Here is an 18,654-nt window from a genome sequence, read left to right as displayed (position 1 = left end):
TATTTATACGTGGTGCTGAGAATCGAACCCAGTGCCTCACACATGCCAGGCAAGTGCTCTACTCCAGCCCACCCTTCTTGGTTTTAATGACAGTTGTTACTTCTTAGTAGTTTCTTTAGGTTCACAGTCTTGTGTTCTCTGGGCTTTCTGCTTGTCTAGGCTAACAGCCCTTCTGAAGCCTCTCCCCCATGAATCCAAAGGGCTTCACACCCCTCTAGACCTGGTGCACACCTCTCTAAGGGGAGCCAGGACATGAAAGGCGAAAATGAGATAGAGCAGGAGCTAGACAGCAAGAAGATCTGGGTGGATGGGGCATCTATTTTATTTTATTTTAATTTTTTTAGATGAGAGACACGCTGAAGATGGAGGGAAGACGGGAAAAATTTGATGAAGAGAGGTCAATGGGGCGATGGAGAAGATGAATCCAGGACAAGGAGCAGGAGTATCCCTAAGGAGTATTTTTCTAAAGTCAGAATGAAAGAAGGGATTACATGAAGGTGAGTCTGCAGCTGAAAGAAATAAGAAAAAAAATGTATTAGTCGACTAGGTGACTCAAGATGCAATTAGTTCTGATTTCATTCATATTTATGGTGTCCTTATATTCCATGCAATGTGCATGGAATAAATAATATGATTACCTATTTTCATATACTTTACTATTTTAATCTAAATTATTTGAGTATTAACTGTATATCGTCACACATGTAACTACTTTAATTTATATACAGTAGTATGTAATGTTTTAAAAGTTGTTTCATATATCTTACCTAATTTTTCATATATCTTATCTAATTAATTTTTCTATCAGTCATTGATTTATTATCTCCTATTACAGGTAAAGAAGCCAGGTAAATGGCTTTGCAGAAATCCCTGTTGCCCCAAACTGCCTGCTGCCAGCCACCTTCAACCTCACATTCAACATCAATTCCACCCAGGTGTCCAACATCCTGTGCTGATGGCGAGCCCTTGGGCTGTGTCTCTTTCCAGCTCTTTGCAGACAAAATTCTGAAACAGCAGGAAACTTTTCACACTGGAGAGAAAGCATTGGGTTAAGAGGGTTCCTGCTTTCGCAGAATTATTCTTGAATTCATGTGCCAGGGAGAGTTCACATGCAATAATGGCACTGGCAGCAAATCCATCTATGGGAATAAATTTGACAATGAGAACTTCATCCTGCGGCATACAAGTGTTAGCTTCTTGTCCACGGCAAATACTCTACTCAACACAAAGGATTCCTAGTGTTTCATCTGCACTGCCAAGACTGAGTGATTGGATGGCAAGCATGTGGCCCTGGGGAGGGTGAAAGAGGGAAAGAACACCGTGGAAGCCACAGAGCCCTTTGGGTCAAGGAACGGTAAGACCAGCAAGAAGATCTCCATTGCCGAAGGTGAACAACTCTAGTATTGAGTGCACCCCGTCACCCCATCCTATCACTTTGTGCTCTTGCTCCAGTTCTTTATGTTCCAAATTCTCCTTATTCCCCTCTGAGTCTAGCTAGAATGTAGAGTTAGGCTTGTGTTATGAAATAACAGGTCTTTGAGTCTAATCTCCTAAAAGAACTATTATTTTAATGAGTCAAACTTGAAGACAGACTTGAAAATATAGGACCTTTTAAACAGCTGCTGTGTTGGCAGTAACACAGCACTCCAGCTGCCTAAATGGTAGAGAAAGGCTCTGACATTGCCTGCTGGCTTCATGTGTTGGAGAAGGCCTTGGCATCCCCCCAACCCCCCACCCCCACCCCCTCTGAGTCAGGGGGGATCTGTCACCAATTCAGAGGAACCAAGGCTTGAAAAGAATTGAGAAATGCCAGATTGTTTACTTTCTACAAACTTTGTATTAGCCAAATCTTCCTCTCCTAGACTCATTTTTCTTGTCCTTAAAAAAAAAAAACAAAACTCAGTCTTTATTTTTTTAAAATTTAATCAAATTGGAGCAAAACAGAGATTAGTACTGCTCCCTCTTAGAGACAATATTTCATTGTCCTCTCCTAGTTTTTAATAGAGCACAGTGAGCCCTTTACAAAAGAACTCACTATTTCATCATGTTGGTTATTTCTAGGGATTAAATAATAATCCTCATCCTTCATAAAATGTGTCATTATCATTATAACAGACAGCCCCAAAATGTAGAATCCTAGTTCCTCAGCACTAGCCTTGAATAGGGCTTTTCAATGCTTTGAAGAATTACATTAGGCTATGTAATTTAGAAACTAAAGTTTATTAAGCATTAATCCTGAATCAAATTTGATGTTGAGCACTGCATACGTTATTTAATTTAATCCTTATTATGACTCTTCAGGATAGGTAACATTATCATCTGCAATTTCCAGTTGAGGAACCCGAGTCACTTAGAGGTTAAGTGACTTTTCTCTGCTAGTCAGCTTTGGACAGGATTTGCAGAGAAAAGTGCCATCTTAGTTTAATAACCAGGAGGTGAAAATCCCTCTTGTGTAACCTGGAGATAAGTAACAGGTGGCTCTTGGTTTTGTGGGCTCTTAATCGTGTAGTTGAAATTAAATCAGGGGTTTCTAACAGAGAAAAAATAAGAAGAGGGGAGTTTGGCTATGTTCTGTGAAGTCTTGTGAAGATTCCCTTCCAGTCACAGGGAGACAAGGGTGAGACAGACAAGGTCCCACTTTACCTTGAGCTCGTAGTCTCATGGACAGATTATGACTTAGTCTATAGCCCAGCATTGTCTGATTCTATTTAATTTATAATAACTGTATAACTTAAATGGACACAATAATTGCAACACTATTAATTTTCCCTCATTTTTAAACATTCAAAGTGGATTGGACCTAGTATGGATAGAGAATATTCCTGTGACTTTCCTGGTTTACTAAAATATTTTCTTAGCATAAACTTCTGTTATGCAGTTTCTATGTCAAAAGGTATGAATACCTTTGTGATTCTTCCAATACATTATACTACTTTTTAGAATGGTTTGTTATTCACTCAGCAAATATTTATTGAGCATCTAAAATATATATCAGGCCTATACTAAACACTAGGAATGCACTCTGATTCTGTCTTCAAGAAGCATTCCAATTTATATTAGTAGGTATGTTATTTTTTTTATTTTGGTGCAAAATCATTAGCACCCAAATGAAAAAGAATTATTTTATTCCTTTTAAAAAACTTGCTTTTAATATTTGAGTGTTTGCATTATATTTTTACATGTATTATTTTTGTATGCATATGGACTATTTTGTGTAAAATTTTATCATCTATTTATTTTCTATAAAACTAAAAACATCTTTACACCTCTGTCACTTTCCTTTTCTTTTGGTGATGCTGCGGACTGAACCCAGGGCCTTGTGCATGCGAGACAAGCACTCTACCAACTGAGTTATATCCCCAGCCCGCCTCTGTAACATTTACTATATTTTTGGTTATCTTACATTTTACTTCTATTATTTTAAGCTATATAAATTTAAAATTCTCATGTTCAGTTGTCATATCCTCTTGATTATCAACTGAATGAACATTTTCCCAATAGATTTTAACAAATATATTCTATTTTCTGACAGTTTCCCTATAACTAAATTTTGGAGAGATTCTTTAGAGTGAGTTTTAGAATGACAACTTTATCATCCAGCTTTTCTAGATAGTTGAAACTGCTTCTGTTTTCCCTTCTATCCTGTTGAGCACATTTCCATCGTGTGCCCATTTAAAAAATACTGTTGCTTTAGAATATATGTTTGGCTAGAGTCTTTCCCATTAAGCTGGTTATTTTTTGGAATATATTATTATTGGAACATTTTGAAACTGATTTAAATCTTATGACATCAGCTTTGGACTGTAGTCAGGCCACTTGCAAGTTGTCTGATCTTTAACAAGTTTGTAAACTCTAAACCTCAGTTACTCATCTGTAAAGTGAGGATAATATTAATCCTTATTTCAGAAGATATTCAAGATTAAATAAATCATGTAAGACATCGAGTACACTTTCTACCTCAACGGCTTGCATAAGAAATACTAGAAAAGCATTAATTATTAAGATAAAACTAGGGGTATACAGTCATTTACAATGTGAAGTCTCTTCGATGTAAACAGGACAGACTACGCTTTGATTTATATTAAAGAACGACACGAGTGTCATTTGTCACGTTTTTCCTTTATAACTCATTTTAGCTGGGCGCCGGTAGCAGCCTAGATCCCTGCCCAGCTTCTGCTGGGATTTACAGCAGCTCCAGCTGGGGTCCGGGTTGGCGTGACACCGTTGCCCGGGAGATGAGGGCGGGGTGGGTCCTTTTTGACTCAGAGGCCCGAACCCAGGCGCCGGCGCTTCCGGGGGGCGGGAGGAAGTGAAGGCGCGGCGCACGACGCGACGTCCAGCAGCCAATCAGACGGCGCGGCGCCCATTCAAATTGCGGCCACCGCGGGAGCCGGCGCTGTTGGAAGTGAGTTGTTTGGGGACCACTTGGACCGCGTCCCCGAGGTTGCTGGCATTGCAGAGGGGCGACGTACGTGTTGGGGAAGACGAACAGGTGCTTCCCCTCCTGACGGCCTCTGCGACGCGGGCCGGTGTGCTTAGGCCGGGGTGTGGGGGGGTGTTCTGTCATCAGAACTCTGGGTTGGCAGAAAGAGGGGTCCCGGAAGGAAGGGCTCGTCGCAGTACCTCTGCCGCGACCGGGAGCTGGACTTAGGGCTGCTCCGCCTGGCCCTCACCGGTAGAGGGTCCCCGAGTCGGTCGGCTAAGAGGTACATTGCCACAGCGACTAGGCGAGAAACAACCCAAGAATCACCGGGATGTTTTGGTTTGGATTGTGACTTATTTTCTTAAAATGTTCTTTCTAGTCCTCTTTAAAATGTGGTTGCGAAACTCCTCAAACAAAAATAGTATTGATTGGGTAAATAGCAAATGGTTTTTAGTTGCAGTGGGGTTTCCAGAATCTATTCTTGCCTTGTAATTTATTTCATAATAGTAAGAGTCTATATTTTGAAAAGTTTGAAAACTTGACGGAAGATGCTTATAACCTGGCGATGATGATGATGATGATGATGATGATTTTTTGGTAGCGATGACCTGTTGTTTTTTATGTAAAACATAAAAATACTCACTTAAAAGCGAACTTCTATTATTTTATTCCTTAATAGTAATCATCTGCGAATGGTTTCAGCCACAGTCATTTTACAAGTTAGAATCAGACATGCAAATTTAAAGACTTGTTTTTATATCCATCTAAGGAGTTTGATGCAGAGTTGACTAGAAGCCAGGTTGCTTAGCTGTAACTACTTTTTTCTTTATTTTAATGCATGATAGATAGTGTCGGCATATATTTACATGCACACCTGTGTAGTTTGTTGTCTGATAAAGGGCAGGTGACCTGCATCTCATCTTGCATAGTTGTTTTTCAACATAAGCAATTATGTGTTAGTACTTATGTCTGGGTACTTATTTGGCAATTATCTGCCTTGTGATATCAGTCAATTTCCTCTTAGGCATTACTAATATGTATTTAGCATATATCCAATAGGTATATATAAAGATGCTTTGCTCCAAACTGATTTATGTGCTAGGATTTCCTTTAGTACTTTGTCCCACTTTAAAAAAAAATGCTGTGGGTACTTAAAAAAAAAAAAATCTATTCTGATGTGTCTCAAGACATTTGACCCATTTGACTTGATGTAAGGGCTATCTGTGTATTCCTTCTATCCTGAGAAGGTGAGAATGAGGGTCTTGTCTTTGAAGTTTACAGTATCTGCCAGAGACCCTGGCATATAATGGAACACTCAGTAAAAATTTGTCAATAATGACTGAAAGCTCTTTGAGGACACATTTATCAGAAGTGACTTGAAAGCAATAGGTCAGCTGGAAGCTGTGATTTATTCTAATGTTTACCTCTGGGAATTTACTTTGAAAATTGCAGAATCCCTCTATTTTTAAAGCTTGTTTGTTGTTTATGCAACTTAAATCTTTTTTTTTTTAGCAGATATTTTTTTGAAAACGATACATAGAAAATGGCTGGAAGTCAAATGAGCATACAAAGAAGAGCTTAGATTCTTAATAATTTTCGTTTTAAAATAACTTGCTTCCAAAATGTCAGTACACACTGCTCATAATAGAAATAATAATGAAGTCCTTCGAGTTCCTTCTTCCTCCAAGAGGTCATCACCGAATGTACTCACCGACAGTAGCCAACTTAAGCTGCATTTGAAATTAGATATGTCAGAATGTGAAAATGATGATCCATCGTTGAGATCTGCAGGTCAAATCAGAGACATAAATAGAACTTATGTTATTTCTGCCTGTAAAAAAACAGGAGATATGCCTCTTACTCCTAATCCTGTGGGTAGATTGACACTTCAGAGAAGAGCTACAAGGAACAAAGAGTCATCTTTACTTGGCTGTGAGTTGGGAGACACAACTGAAAAAACAGAAAATCTTACATTACAGCGACGTGCTAAAGCAGATTCTGTGGAAAAAGGGAAAACAACACAGAATGTGGGAGATGAAACAGAAAAAAGATATGCTTCACTGGAAATTAGGACAAATGTGAAGATTATAAATAGTGACAAAAACTGTTTTGTTGCATCCTCTGCACATTTAGCTGAAGACCCAAAAGACATTGAAGCTATGGTTGATGGGAAACATAAAGAAACATTTTCTGTCCCTAGTGTGGCAAATGAAAATGTTACACTTAATCACTCAAGGAATAGAGCACCCAGTGGCTCCCAGGGTTCAACTGAAATTGTTAGATCAGAATACTTGGCAGTGAAAACTGTTCAGAACAAGTCTGATATCAAAGTGTCAGGAACAGGGAACTTATATCATAGAAATATGGGGAAGGATGCAGCAAAAGATTCAAATAAATTTGGAAGCCTCGAAAAAAGAACCCCTGTGAAATGTATAACGGAACACAAATTGACACCAAAGCACAGCACACCTCAGTTTAAGAGCCCAGCTACATCAATACTGAAAAATAGGGTGCAGAACCTGCAAGTTAAGCCAAGTCCCAAAATATCCCTTTTTGGAAATAAAAGGGAAAGGTCACAAGAAAATACACTCCCTCCTGAAGAAGAAACTATAGTTCCGAACACCACTACAGAAATAGATGCTTTGAAAGTGGAGAATAGTCAAGTGACAGTCGCAGTACGTGTGAGGCCTTTCAGCAAAAGGTATGTTATGCATTCTAAATCTAAGGCCAAGCCAGCACCATGTAAAGTGTCTTTAATTCCTCTCTGCTTTTAGAAAGTCTTGCATTTTCAAAATTGTTGGAAGATTTTTTTTGGGGGGGGGTGTCAGGGATTGAATTTAGGGGTACTCAAACACTGAGCCACATCTCTGGCCCTATTTTGTATTTTATTTAGTGACAGGGTCTCACTGAATTGCTTAGCACCTTGCTATTGCTGAGGCTGGCTTTGAACTTGGAATCCTCTCTGCATCCCCAGCCAGTGGGATTACAGCAGTATGCCACTGTGCCTGGCTTGGCAGAGTTTTTCTTTTCTTTTTTTTTTTTTGTGGTGCCATGGATTGAACCTAGGGCTTTGTGCATTCGAGGCAAGTATTCTATCAACTGAGCTATATACCCAGCCCTTCTTTTTTTTTTAGTTGTATATGGACACAGTACCTTTATTTTATTTATTTATTTTTATGTGGTGCTGAGAATCAAACCCAGTGCCTCACTATGCAAGCACTTTACCACTGAGTCACAACCCCAGTCCTTGACAGAGTTATTTAAGTTTTAGAGAAAACTTTTAGGTTTAGTTGTAGTGTGTTATTTTTTATGATTGACTATAAAAATTGTAATTGTATTCTGTATATGGAAGTTTCTCTAGATATATTGCTTTTAAGAAGTCTGAATGAATGACTTAATTTTGTAATGCAGTATGCTTTCAATTCCATGACTGAAACTTCCACCTTTCCCCTAAAAAGAGTGATAAAAGGTCATTCATTTCCCAAAGAGGTCTTTCCAGAATGCTTTTTAGAGTGGTGATCAACAGCATCATCATCCGTGATTGATATATGTGGTGATAAATACAGTAATTTATTTTGATGGCAAAAAAATTATTCTTCAAAGGTGACTGTGGGTGCATAGTCATAGATTAAAGATAGTGTTAAAAACAATGAATATCAGGTTGGGAGCACTCAGCGGTAGAGTGCTCGCCTAGCATGGGTGGGACCTGGGTTCGATCCTCAGCATAAAGGCATTGTGTTGTGTCCATCTACACCTAAAAAAAAAAAAAAAAAAAAAGAAAGAAACAAAAAACAATGAATACGATAAATGTGAATGTGGAATCTTTATTTTAAGATCTTTCAAGGAAGTACAGTAAAAACTTCAGGTTCAGTAGTTTTTAACTTGATGCTGTGTATCTAAGCAAGTTGGAAGTCGATGTGGTGACTGCTGTTTTGAGGAAGCAGCCTCCAGTTTGGACCTAAAATGTCATAGGTAAAGGCAGCTTATTTTATAAAGAACTTTATTGTGCTAACGGCCTTTTTAGTAAAAATGGGTTAGTGATAAAGGGAGAGAATAGGGTGAGTTGTTTTAAGAAAGTGAGGAAACCTAACAGAAAAAGCCTTAAGAGCCATGAAAGGAAAAGAGACAACAGGAAGAATAGAACTAGTAGATGACCACACTAAAGAGAACCGAATAAGAGTCCAAGTGCCTGATTCTAGACTCGGACAAGCCCTAAAAGCAGAGGTGGGGCACTTGTCAAATTGATGAGGCAGATGGTTTCAGAATAAATTTGATTTAAATTAAAGCAGATTCTAACAGAAATGTTTGTTTGCAGCTTCCTTTCCCCAAAAAGAATTTTTAAAAATCCTCAAACTAATTAGTGTTATTTCTCCCTTATTGAAGGGGCTAACATCTAGGGCCAGACAAGGAGTGATACCGTTTTTTGTAGATCTAGAGAAGTGAAAGAATTGCATTTAGGTCTGAGATGGAAGAAGGATAGACATGAAGATTGTGATTTAACAGAAAAAATCTAGCGGAAGGAGAGACCCTTGGATCAACAGTGACAACAACTAGTTGCCAAGAGACTTATGATTTAAACTTCTTGAAATGTATTTTATGCCAGCCTTATATATGTTTACCTCAAAACCTCTTTATAATAAAGATGTTTCCAGATTTCAACTAAAATATGTAGATAGGTTATAATGTAGAGTTCAAGAGAAAAAGAGGAAAGATGTTGTAAAAGCCAGTTAGGTTTTCTAGAAAAGAAATCTGAAACCCATTTGAACTGGGTTTCCTAGTTTTTTACATAAAACTAAAGAATTACCTTACCTTGGAGCAATGTTAAATTTAACAGTTTTTAGTGTCTTGTTATATTTTGTGGGAATAGTTCTCACAATAATTACAGTAACTTGTCTTTTTTCTTTTTCTTTTTTTTCTTTTTATAGAGAGAAGATTGAAAAAGCATCCCAAGTGGTCTTCATGAATGGGGAAGAAATATCTGTGGAACATGTGGACATGAAACAAGTTTATACTTTTATTTATGATGTTTCATTCTGGTCTTTTGATGAATGTCATCCTCGTTATGCCAACCAGAAGACAGTCTATGAGACACTGGCGGCACCACTCCTAGAAAGAGCCTTTGAAGGATACAATACCTGTCTCTTTGCTTACGGTCAGACTGGCTCTGGAAAATCATACACGTAAGTTGTATTGCACATGTATTTATTTAGAAATGTTTAAATTTTCTTTTGTGAGAAGTAACAATAGAATATAGTTTTTGCTGGGCACTGTGGTGCATGCCTGTAATCTCAACAACTTAGGAAGCTGAGGCAGGAGGATCACAAGTTTAAGGCCAGCCTGGGCAACTTATGAGACCTTGTCTCAAAAAAAAAAAAAAAAAGCCAAAACAAACCCCAAAGGACTGGGGATGTAGCTCAGGAGTAAAAAGCCCTTGGGTTCAATCCCATTTCTAGAGAAAAATACCAGAATATAGTTTTGAAACCACATAGATCTGGTCTCTGGTCTCATCCATTATTATGTACCAGTTTTTCAAACTTTGGTGAGTTCCTTACTTCTGGGCTTTAGTATTTGCAGGAGATGATTTACCTTTTAAGTATTACTGGCTTTTTTACTACAATTTATATTTCTTGTATAAGCTGAAGCCCAGAGAGGTTATTTTATATTATGAGAATTAATAGTAGGGAATCTTAGTCTCTGTCTAGTGTTGGGCAGATCTTAGGAACTTATATCCATCCTGTATTAACCTGTATGAGCCATTGTCATTGGGCAAAAACATGGCTAGAAATTTTTGGACACTTTTATATATCGAGTAATAGATAGCTTTCCCTTTTATTTATGTCTTATACAAGTACCTGGTTTTATTTTTAAAAAATTCCAATGAAATATTTTTAAGTCAATTAAAGATAAGACAGCATGATAGAATAACTAAGGTTGACAACAATTAATAACTATTATAGAAGATTTTGAATGGAGAAATAATAAATGTCTGAAGAGATGAATGTCCCAGTTACCCTAATCTGACCATTACACATTATATACATATGTTGAAACATACCACTGTACCACATAAATATGTGTAATTACTGTGTCAGTTAAAAAAAAATATTAAAACAAAGGTAGGGTTAGGATTGTGGCTCAGTGGTACAGCGCTTGCCTAGCATGTGTGAAGCACTGGATTTGATTCTTAGTACTGCATATAAACAAATGAAATAATGTCCTAGAAAGAAATATTCAGAATTTTTAGAGCAATTAGCATTGAGTTCTTACTAAATTCCAGGCACTGTACTTATACCTTTTGTATTCTCACAAACCTTTGAATTAGATACCCTGTTATTCCTATTTTACAGAAGAGGAATTTGTGGTTTTGTGAGGTTAAGTATTTTGTCCAAGGTCACATCTAATAATTAGTAAAATAAAGATTTAGGTTAAGGTAAATTTGGCTTTGGAGCCCTGATTCTTAGATACTATGAACTTTAATTAGTTTGTTTGCAGCTTCCTTTCCCCAAAAAGAATTTTTAAAAATCCTCAAACTCATTAGTGTTATTTCTCCCTTATAATGTATTTTTCAGGATGATGGGATTTAGTGACGAACCAGGAATAATTCCAAGATTTTGTGAAGACCTTTTTGCTCAAGTAGCCAAAAAACAAACCCAAGAGGTATGTTCAAATTCAAATCGGTGTCATAGCCTCTAAGGAAATGCTTAATACACTCTTCCCTGGAACACAGGTGTAGAAAGGATGGGATGGGATTCTAAATTCAGAAGCAATTCTTATAGGTAGACATTAATGGAGGTGTTTTCTCTTTTGTCTTCTCTTTCTTTGCTTAATTCCTTTTGTGTATGCATAGTGGCTCACAGTGTGATCCTTATATCTCTTACATTTGTCTTTGTAGTCAAGCAGGTGCACACACTTAAATAAGGACAGCAGGCAGACTCTTGGACAATGTGAAGTTGAGAGTAGTGAAGCTGGAGTTGGAACCCACATCCAACTTTATAAGCCGTGCTTTTTTAGCTCTACTGTAGCTGAGCAGTTCCATGCTGGCTTCTCCTTTCACTTACTCATTCTTATGTTCAGCAAGTGTTTACTGAGAAGCTCCTGTTGCTAGGCGATCTCTTAGACCAGTTTTTCTCAAATGTGCTTGATCATGGGAATTATAAGGGATGTGGCAGGGTCAGTGGTATGTGTGCATGTCTGTGCATGCATGTGATGCACACGTGATCCTAAAAATCTTTTCTGAAGATTCTAGTTAGTCTAGAGTATAGCCTGGGAATTTGTAATTTGTAATTTATACTTTTATAAGGGAAATTGAGAAAGTATTGTGCTATATTTGGGGATATTGAGTTAGAAGACCTAGCCCCAGTAGTCAAGGGACTATAATAGGAAAACTGGGTCAGTAAACATCCAGGTACAATCCATTGAATGCTAGTGAATTTGAGTAAACACTATGATGACATTGTCTTACTCCTTTCTCTGTTGCTATATACAAAAGATGGTAATTTGTAAAGAAAAAAATATTTCTTACAGTACTGGAAACTGGGGAGTTCAATATCAAGCATCAGATGTGGACCTACCTGTTGCTTCATAACATGGCACAGGGTATCACCCGATGAGAGACAGGAGTGTGCTAATTCAGGTCTCTTCTTATAGAGCCATTAATTCTATTTTGCAAAGACCTACCCTAAGTCCTCAAGACCTCATCTAACCCTAATTATCTTCCAAAGGCCTCACCACCACCTCTAAATAACATAAACATTACAATGTATGGGTTTTTGGGGAACACATTCAAACCAGAGCAAGCAGGAATAGGAATTTGAGAACATGTAAGGTTGGGGGAGACGAGGGTTTTTTTTTTTGTTGTTGTTGTTTTTTAGAAGATAGGGCAACTTAGTTTGTTTTTGAAGGACATGGCAGTTTAGCAATTATAAGGTTGAGAAAAAAGAGGGGAAGGACATTTCAATCAGAGGGAGTAGCTGTGCAGAGATTTGAAAGAAATCTATAAATTGTTTATTTTGTTTTAAGCATGGAATTTGAGGTGGAGGGTGATGAGAGGAAACTAGGGAGGCAGGCAGAACTTGGCTGAAGAAGTATTTAACAAACCAAGCTTCTGGAAATCTAGAATGCTATGGAAGTTTTTTAAGCAGGGAAATAATATAAGCATATTTACTCTTTTTAAAGAAAGATAGCTCTGGCCGAAATGGGAGAATGGATTGAAGGGAAGTAGAATTGGATGGAGAAAGACCAACTGTGGGACTTGATCTGGATAAGACAAAACAAGGAGCTGAACTAGGTAGTGATAGTAGGGGATGACAAGGGAGCAAACACTGAGATCTTAGTAAGTAGGACTGATACGACTTGGTGCCTGTTGGGTGAGGGGGGTGAGGGTGAGAGGAACCAGAGTGATACTGAGGGCATTTACTGAGAATACGAGAGGAAAAACAATTAAATATTTGATGAGTTCTTTCTTCCTGTTGGATACATTGCACCTTCGTTGCCTTCTTTTTCCTCTATCCCCAGAAATTAAATGGAGAATAAAAGAGGAATTAGGATAAATTGAAACACAATTGTCTGAAGGCTTTAAGATGGAATGTGATTCGAGGCCAAGTTTAGATGGAATAGAAGAGTGAGGAAGCCATGGGCTTGTGGAGCAGAGGGTCTTTTGTTGACTGTTCAGATTTTGGAGGGAGAACAATTTGAAGGTAGTATAAATCAGGGAGACATAAATGAAGTGAAGTCAGCGGTCTTTGGAATGATTTTGCAGAACTGGGAGGTTTAAATTTTACATGGAATGACTGTACAACTGATTTGCAAAACATGCAAAGAATTTAAAAATAATTGCTGTGTTTCTGTTTCTACTAGATCAGCTATCACCTTGAAATGAGCTTCTTTGAAGTATACAATGAAAAAATTCATGACCTTCTGGTTTGTAAAGGTGAAAATGGGCAGAGGAAGCAACCAGTAAGATTAAAACAATTTATTATTGTTATTTTAAAATTTCTGATTTTTACAAATGCATGCAATTATGTGAATTATTTGGATAATATGGCTTAAAGTTTTACTAAAATGATTTTCTATGATAGTAAATGCCTGGGACTACAGTGTAACTATGTTGTTATTTAAAAAATAAGCTGAATATTATCACTGGTAGAAATTAAATTAGTTAAGATTTAGCCACTTTTTATGTTAATCAAGTTGTGTAAAAGTTAAAAGGTATTCTAACATTTAGTTGGTATGAGTAAAACACAAAATTTCTAATAGTCTGTAAATCCAAAAGCAATATAATTAGAAAAAAAATTTTTTCTGTAGTCATAGATGGATGGCACGCCTTTATTTGTTTATTTTTATGTGGCGTTAAGGATCCAACCAGTGCCTTACACGTGCTAGGCAAGCACGTACTAGGCAAGTACTCTGCCACTGAGCTACATATAGTCCCAGCTCCAAGTTTTTAAAAATTATATTTTTATAGTGGAATATATATTTCATTGGGTTATTTAGCAAATTTATATTTTATAGATAATCTGTGAAATAATTATTTAAACTTTTTGAATCATTGCTATTAGAATTTTTAAAAATCTTTTTGTAGTTGTAGATGAACAGCATACTTTTATTTTATTTTTATGCGATGCTAAGGATTGAACCCAGTGCCTCAGACATGCCAGGCAAGTGCTTTATCACTGACCTATAGCCCTGCCCTGTTATTAGAATTTCAAAAATTTTTGATTTTGCAGAGAAGCTTACAGCACAATAAATGAATTTTTTTTTTTTTTTTGAATACCAGGATTGAACCAAGGGGTGCTCTATCACTGAGCTGTATCCCTAGTCCTTTTAAATTTTTTTTTTTTTTTTTTTTTTTTTTAGGCAGGGTCTTCTCAATTGCCTATGCTGGCCTCAAACCTTCCACATCCTTCTGCCTCAACCTCCAGATTAGCTGGAATTATTTGCATGTGCCACTGTTCCTGACTAGAAATAAAAATCTTGTTAGTTTCCTTGCTCAGGTTATGTAGTTTACTATTGGCAACATTAAGAAACTTAAACAAAAATGCTCTTTTCTTCTATAACTTCCTTGCATTTTAAATTTTTTGCTCACAAAGTTTAAAATGTAAATATGAAAATGAAGAAAAATTTAAATGTCTGAAATTTAGTGTTTGTTTTAAAGGAAAGCATAAATAATTGTTATTATAGGATTTAAGAATAAAAAACTAGTAAGACATTTGATGTAGAGGATATTGTTGCATATTGTATAACTATAATTAGTTTTGGTATTAAAGCAGTTTTAGTGCCTGACAGATTTGTTTTTTGAGAATCTTTGTAGTTAGTTCTGGATAAAGAAAATCTCTACCTTGAACTCAAAGTATTAAAAAAAAAAGATTTATAATCATATTTTATGTGAAATATTTGTCATATTCTTAAAGATGCTAATATTTGCTTCTACTAGCTGAGAGTAAGGGAGCATCCTGTTTCCGGACCATATGTTGAAGCACTGTCGATGTAAGTGTTGGGCTCCAAAGTTGCTGGGAGGAGGAACAGATAGAGTGACTGTTGCTCTCCTGGATCCTTACTGTTGTTCTCACTAGCCTCCCCATCTCTGAACCTTGGATAATGGTTTCGCCTTCTACCCTTAATGTGGTCCAACTAAATTTTCCCTCTTTCCATATAGAGTGTTAGTTTTTTAATTTTTATATTTGTTTGTATCTTTCACAGCACCTATAAAGTGCCTGGCATAGAGTATTGATTAAATTGAGTGTGAAATAAATAGATTTCTCTCCCTTTACCCTCTTCTTTCCTTATTAAGATAAAATTAAGATAAAATCTTCATCACAGTCTCCTTTTTTATTTTTTGGGTACTAAGGTTTGAACCCTGGGTGCTTAAAAACTGAGCTACATCCCCAGTCCTTTTTTTGTATTTTATTTAGAGACAGGGTCTCACTAAGTTGCTTAGGGCCTTGATAAGTTGCTGAGGCTGACTTTGAACTTGCAATCCTCCTATCTCTGCTTCCTAGGTGGCTGGGATTTCTGGCACGTGCCATTATGCCTAGCTCAACCTACTTTTTATACAATTACTTTAAACTGAAAAGGGAAGAAGGTGCTGATTTGTGTTTTATATATGCCAAGGGTCATTTACTTATCTTTCAACATTCCAAATGCTTTTCTTAAAATAAAGGAAAAGTGATTCAGTGTAAGTTCAGCTCTATATAATAAGTTTGAGATTTTTTTTGGACCTATATATTTCCATACAGACATATCCCTATGCATATACATATGTGTTAAAATATATAGTTTTGTGTCATGACTTAGACTTGAATATTATAATGATAAGATACTAAGGTACTTTGTTTAGAAAAATCATACTTTTTAGTAAAATTAAAAGATTATTTTATTTTCTGCCCTTTAATAATAGGGAAAATGAAAGATTCTGGGAGCAGAATAATGTTGTGAATTAGACTATTGTTGATCTTCAGAGAGTAATTCTGTAATTGAAAGACTATTTTTATGTGAACAATCAGTAAAATTTCTTTTGTTTTCTACTTCTTAAAAAATAGGAATGTTGTCAGTTCTTACTCTGATATCCAGGTAAGATTGATTATATTTTATGTTCTTTTTTTAGATAGAATAATTTTAAATATTTATGAAAATATTGCTTCTTTATTGCTATTTACATAAATAAAAGGTTACCCTGATTTTGTTTGCTAAGTATTAATTTAAAAAGTTTATTATTTCCTGTTTTGAGTTTCTATACAGAAAAAAATAGACAATGGGAATAAAATGATTAAAAGAGAAATACATTAATTGAATTTTATTAACAAATTATTAACACATATATATAATTTCATTTTATAAATTTTAAATGGGTGCTACAAAAGTATATAAGAAACAAATGTGCTTTCTTAACTTTGTTGTTCCTTAATTTTTTTCCCCAATAAATTATAATCTGACCATCTGAACTTCCTTCTTTCTTATTAGAGTTGGCTAGAATTAGGAAATAAACAAAGAGCAACCGCTGCCACTGGCATGAATGATAAAAGCTCCCGTTCTCATTCAGTTTTTACCCTGGTGATGACCCAGACCAAGGTATTTTTTTGTGTGTGTCATTGTTGATTATTTTCATAGGTGAGAGAGTAAATATACTTCTTTTGTTATTTTTACTTTCTCCTGTAAATCAAAAGGTGAAAGTAAAGTCATATAGCTACATAAAGATAAGTAACTTTTAAGAATAAATATAATAACTTTGACTTTTGGTATATATAGTAGGATATTATTTCTCATTGTTTTAAAACCAATAATTGTTTATTTCAATTATATGATCATATTAATATATTACTATGTTATCAGTAATATATGGTAATTATAGAGTATTTGTAAAAATGTCAGAATAAAAGATTTTTTTAAATGCAGCCATTGATTCCACTACTCAAACCCTTGTAACATTTTTATTTATAATCTTTCAGTTATTTTACAATCACAAACTAAATTCACAAAATCTCTAATAACTTATGGCATTAAAATTTTTGCAGAGGCAATTTTTAAAGAAATTTTTAAAAATATTTTTTCTGTTATAGATGGACACGCTGCCTTTATTTATTTATTTTTATGTGGTGCTAAAGATCAAACCCAGTGCTTCATGCGTGCCAGGCAAGTGCTCTACCACTGAGCCATAACTCCAGCCCTGACAATTTTAAAAGCTGTATGAAAATATCCCATTGGTTACTGCAATTCCTTAGGTTTTTCTTTACTGTTAGGCATTTGTATTGATTTTAAATTGTTTTTATTATAATACATCTTTTTGTATCAAGTCTTTTTCTTTGTAGTTGTTTGCTTAATATAACTGAATAGTGATGGATTTTAATCCCTTTAAAGTCATTTTTCTTACTTTGGCATAATCCATCTACTGCTCAATATATTCTTTTCTGCAGACTTTTTAAATTATTGCAGATTAAAAAATGGATGGTTAAAAAAAGGATAGCTTTTAACATAAATTAGTGATTTATAATCTTGAATAACTTTCCCTTTAAACACTTCTACTGATAGCAAGTCATAGAAGAACTTAAATTATTTTAATATCATTTCACCATAGACAGAATTTGTGGAAGGGGAAGAACATGACCACAGAATAACGAGCCGCATAAACTTGATAGATCTGGCCGGCAGTGAGCGCTGCTCTGTAGCTCACACTAGTGGAGATCGACTGAAGGTGAATGATGATCTCATGTTTTGTGGTTTTTGTTTGTTTTGTTTTGTTTTGTGATGATGTCTTGCTGTGTTGTCCATGCTGGCCTTAAACTCTTGAACTTGTGGTCCTTCTGCCTCAGCCTACTGAGTAGCTAGGACTACTCACACACACAACTGCCTACCTTGCTCTTCTCATTTTGATGAAATTTATTCCTGAGGGCATTATTTTTAGGAGAGTACAAATTGAATGTGCGTAACCAAAAGGTCTCTTTACCTTTACTTTATGGACTACCTTGTGATGGTTTAGAGATACATGCTTTTTGATTGTGATTACAAAGAAAATTAATAAATTTTAAGTCATACGAAAGTTGGAGTTTAAATATCAGAAACTATTTACTTAGTATTGAGCTCCAGGGGGAAAATATATTTTGTGAAATAAATTTGTTGCTGAGAAGTTAAAAAAAAAAAAAAAAATTTTTTTTACCTTATATACAGGAAGGTGTGAGCATCAACAAATCCTTGCTAACTTTGGGAAAGGTTATATCTGCACTCTCTGAACAAGCAAATGGAAAGAGGGTTTTTATTCCTTATCGTGAGTCTGTACTTACATGGCAAGTATCTTTTTAAAATTTTTAATGTATTTCTTTATATACATATTTTTTGGTATCAGGGATTGAATCCAAGGACACTTAACTATGAGCCACATCCCAGCCCTTTAAAAAAAAAATTTTTTTTTTTTTTAAATTTTGAGACAGGGTCTCACTAATAATTGCTTAGGGCCTTGCTAATTTGCTGAGGCTGGCTTTGAACTTGTGATCCTCCTGCCTCAGCCTTCCAAGCCACAGGGATTACAGACATGCGCCACTGCACCCAGCTGGCAAGTATCTTTTGAAGTACAAAGAATTACATGAAATACAGTGGGTACTGTGGGGAAGAGAATGATAGACTTGATTTCATACACCTTTGGGATAGAAAAGAAGTGGTCAGTAACAACTACTCTTATATTTAATTGTTATTAGTGCCTAACAATTATGATATTATCAAACATTGCTATGCATTTAAAGTGA

At 35.8% G+C, this 18,654-nt stretch overlaps 1 protein-coding gene and 1 pseudogene across 1 annotated transcript in view; both read left to right on the top strand.

Moving 5' to 3' along the window:
- Positions 1 to 1,089: 1,089 nt before the first annotated feature.
- Positions 1,090 to 1,405, top strand: LOC106145045 (peptidyl-prolyl cis-trans isomerase A pseudogene; annotated as a pseudogene).
- A 4,542-nt stretch (positions 1,406 to 5,947) lies between these two features.
- Positions 5,948 to 18,654, top strand: part of Kif14 (kinesin family member 14) — a 61,119-nt gene continuing 48,412 nt past the window's right edge. Inside the window, exons 1-9 of the mRNA XM_005330379.4 lie at positions 5,948 to 7,124; positions 9,349 to 9,603; positions 10,993 to 11,080; positions 13,280 to 13,378; positions 14,856 to 14,908; positions 15,961 to 15,991; positions 16,382 to 16,489; positions 17,493 to 17,609; positions 18,083 to 18,198. Coding sequence (XP_005330436.2) covers positions 6,046 to 7,124; positions 9,349 to 9,603; positions 10,993 to 11,080; positions 13,280 to 13,378; positions 14,856 to 14,908; positions 15,961 to 15,991; positions 16,382 to 16,489; positions 17,493 to 17,609; positions 18,083 to 18,198 — 1,946 coding nt within the window. The 5' untranslated portion in view covers positions 5,948 to 6,045. The remainder of the gene's footprint in view (positions 7,125 to 9,348; positions 9,604 to 10,992; positions 11,081 to 13,279; positions 13,379 to 14,855; positions 14,909 to 15,960; positions 15,992 to 16,381; positions 16,490 to 17,492; positions 17,610 to 18,082; positions 18,199 to 18,654) is intronic.

This window comes from Ictidomys tridecemlineatus, chromosome 10, assembly GCF_052094955.1.
Source record: "Ictidomys tridecemlineatus isolate mIctTri1 chromosome 10, mIctTri1.hap1, whole genome shotgun sequence".
Classification (NCBI taxonomy): Eukaryota; Metazoa; Chordata; class Mammalia; order Rodentia; family Sciuridae; genus Ictidomys; species Ictidomys tridecemlineatus.
This window is presented reverse-complemented; position numbering and strand designations above follow the sequence as displayed.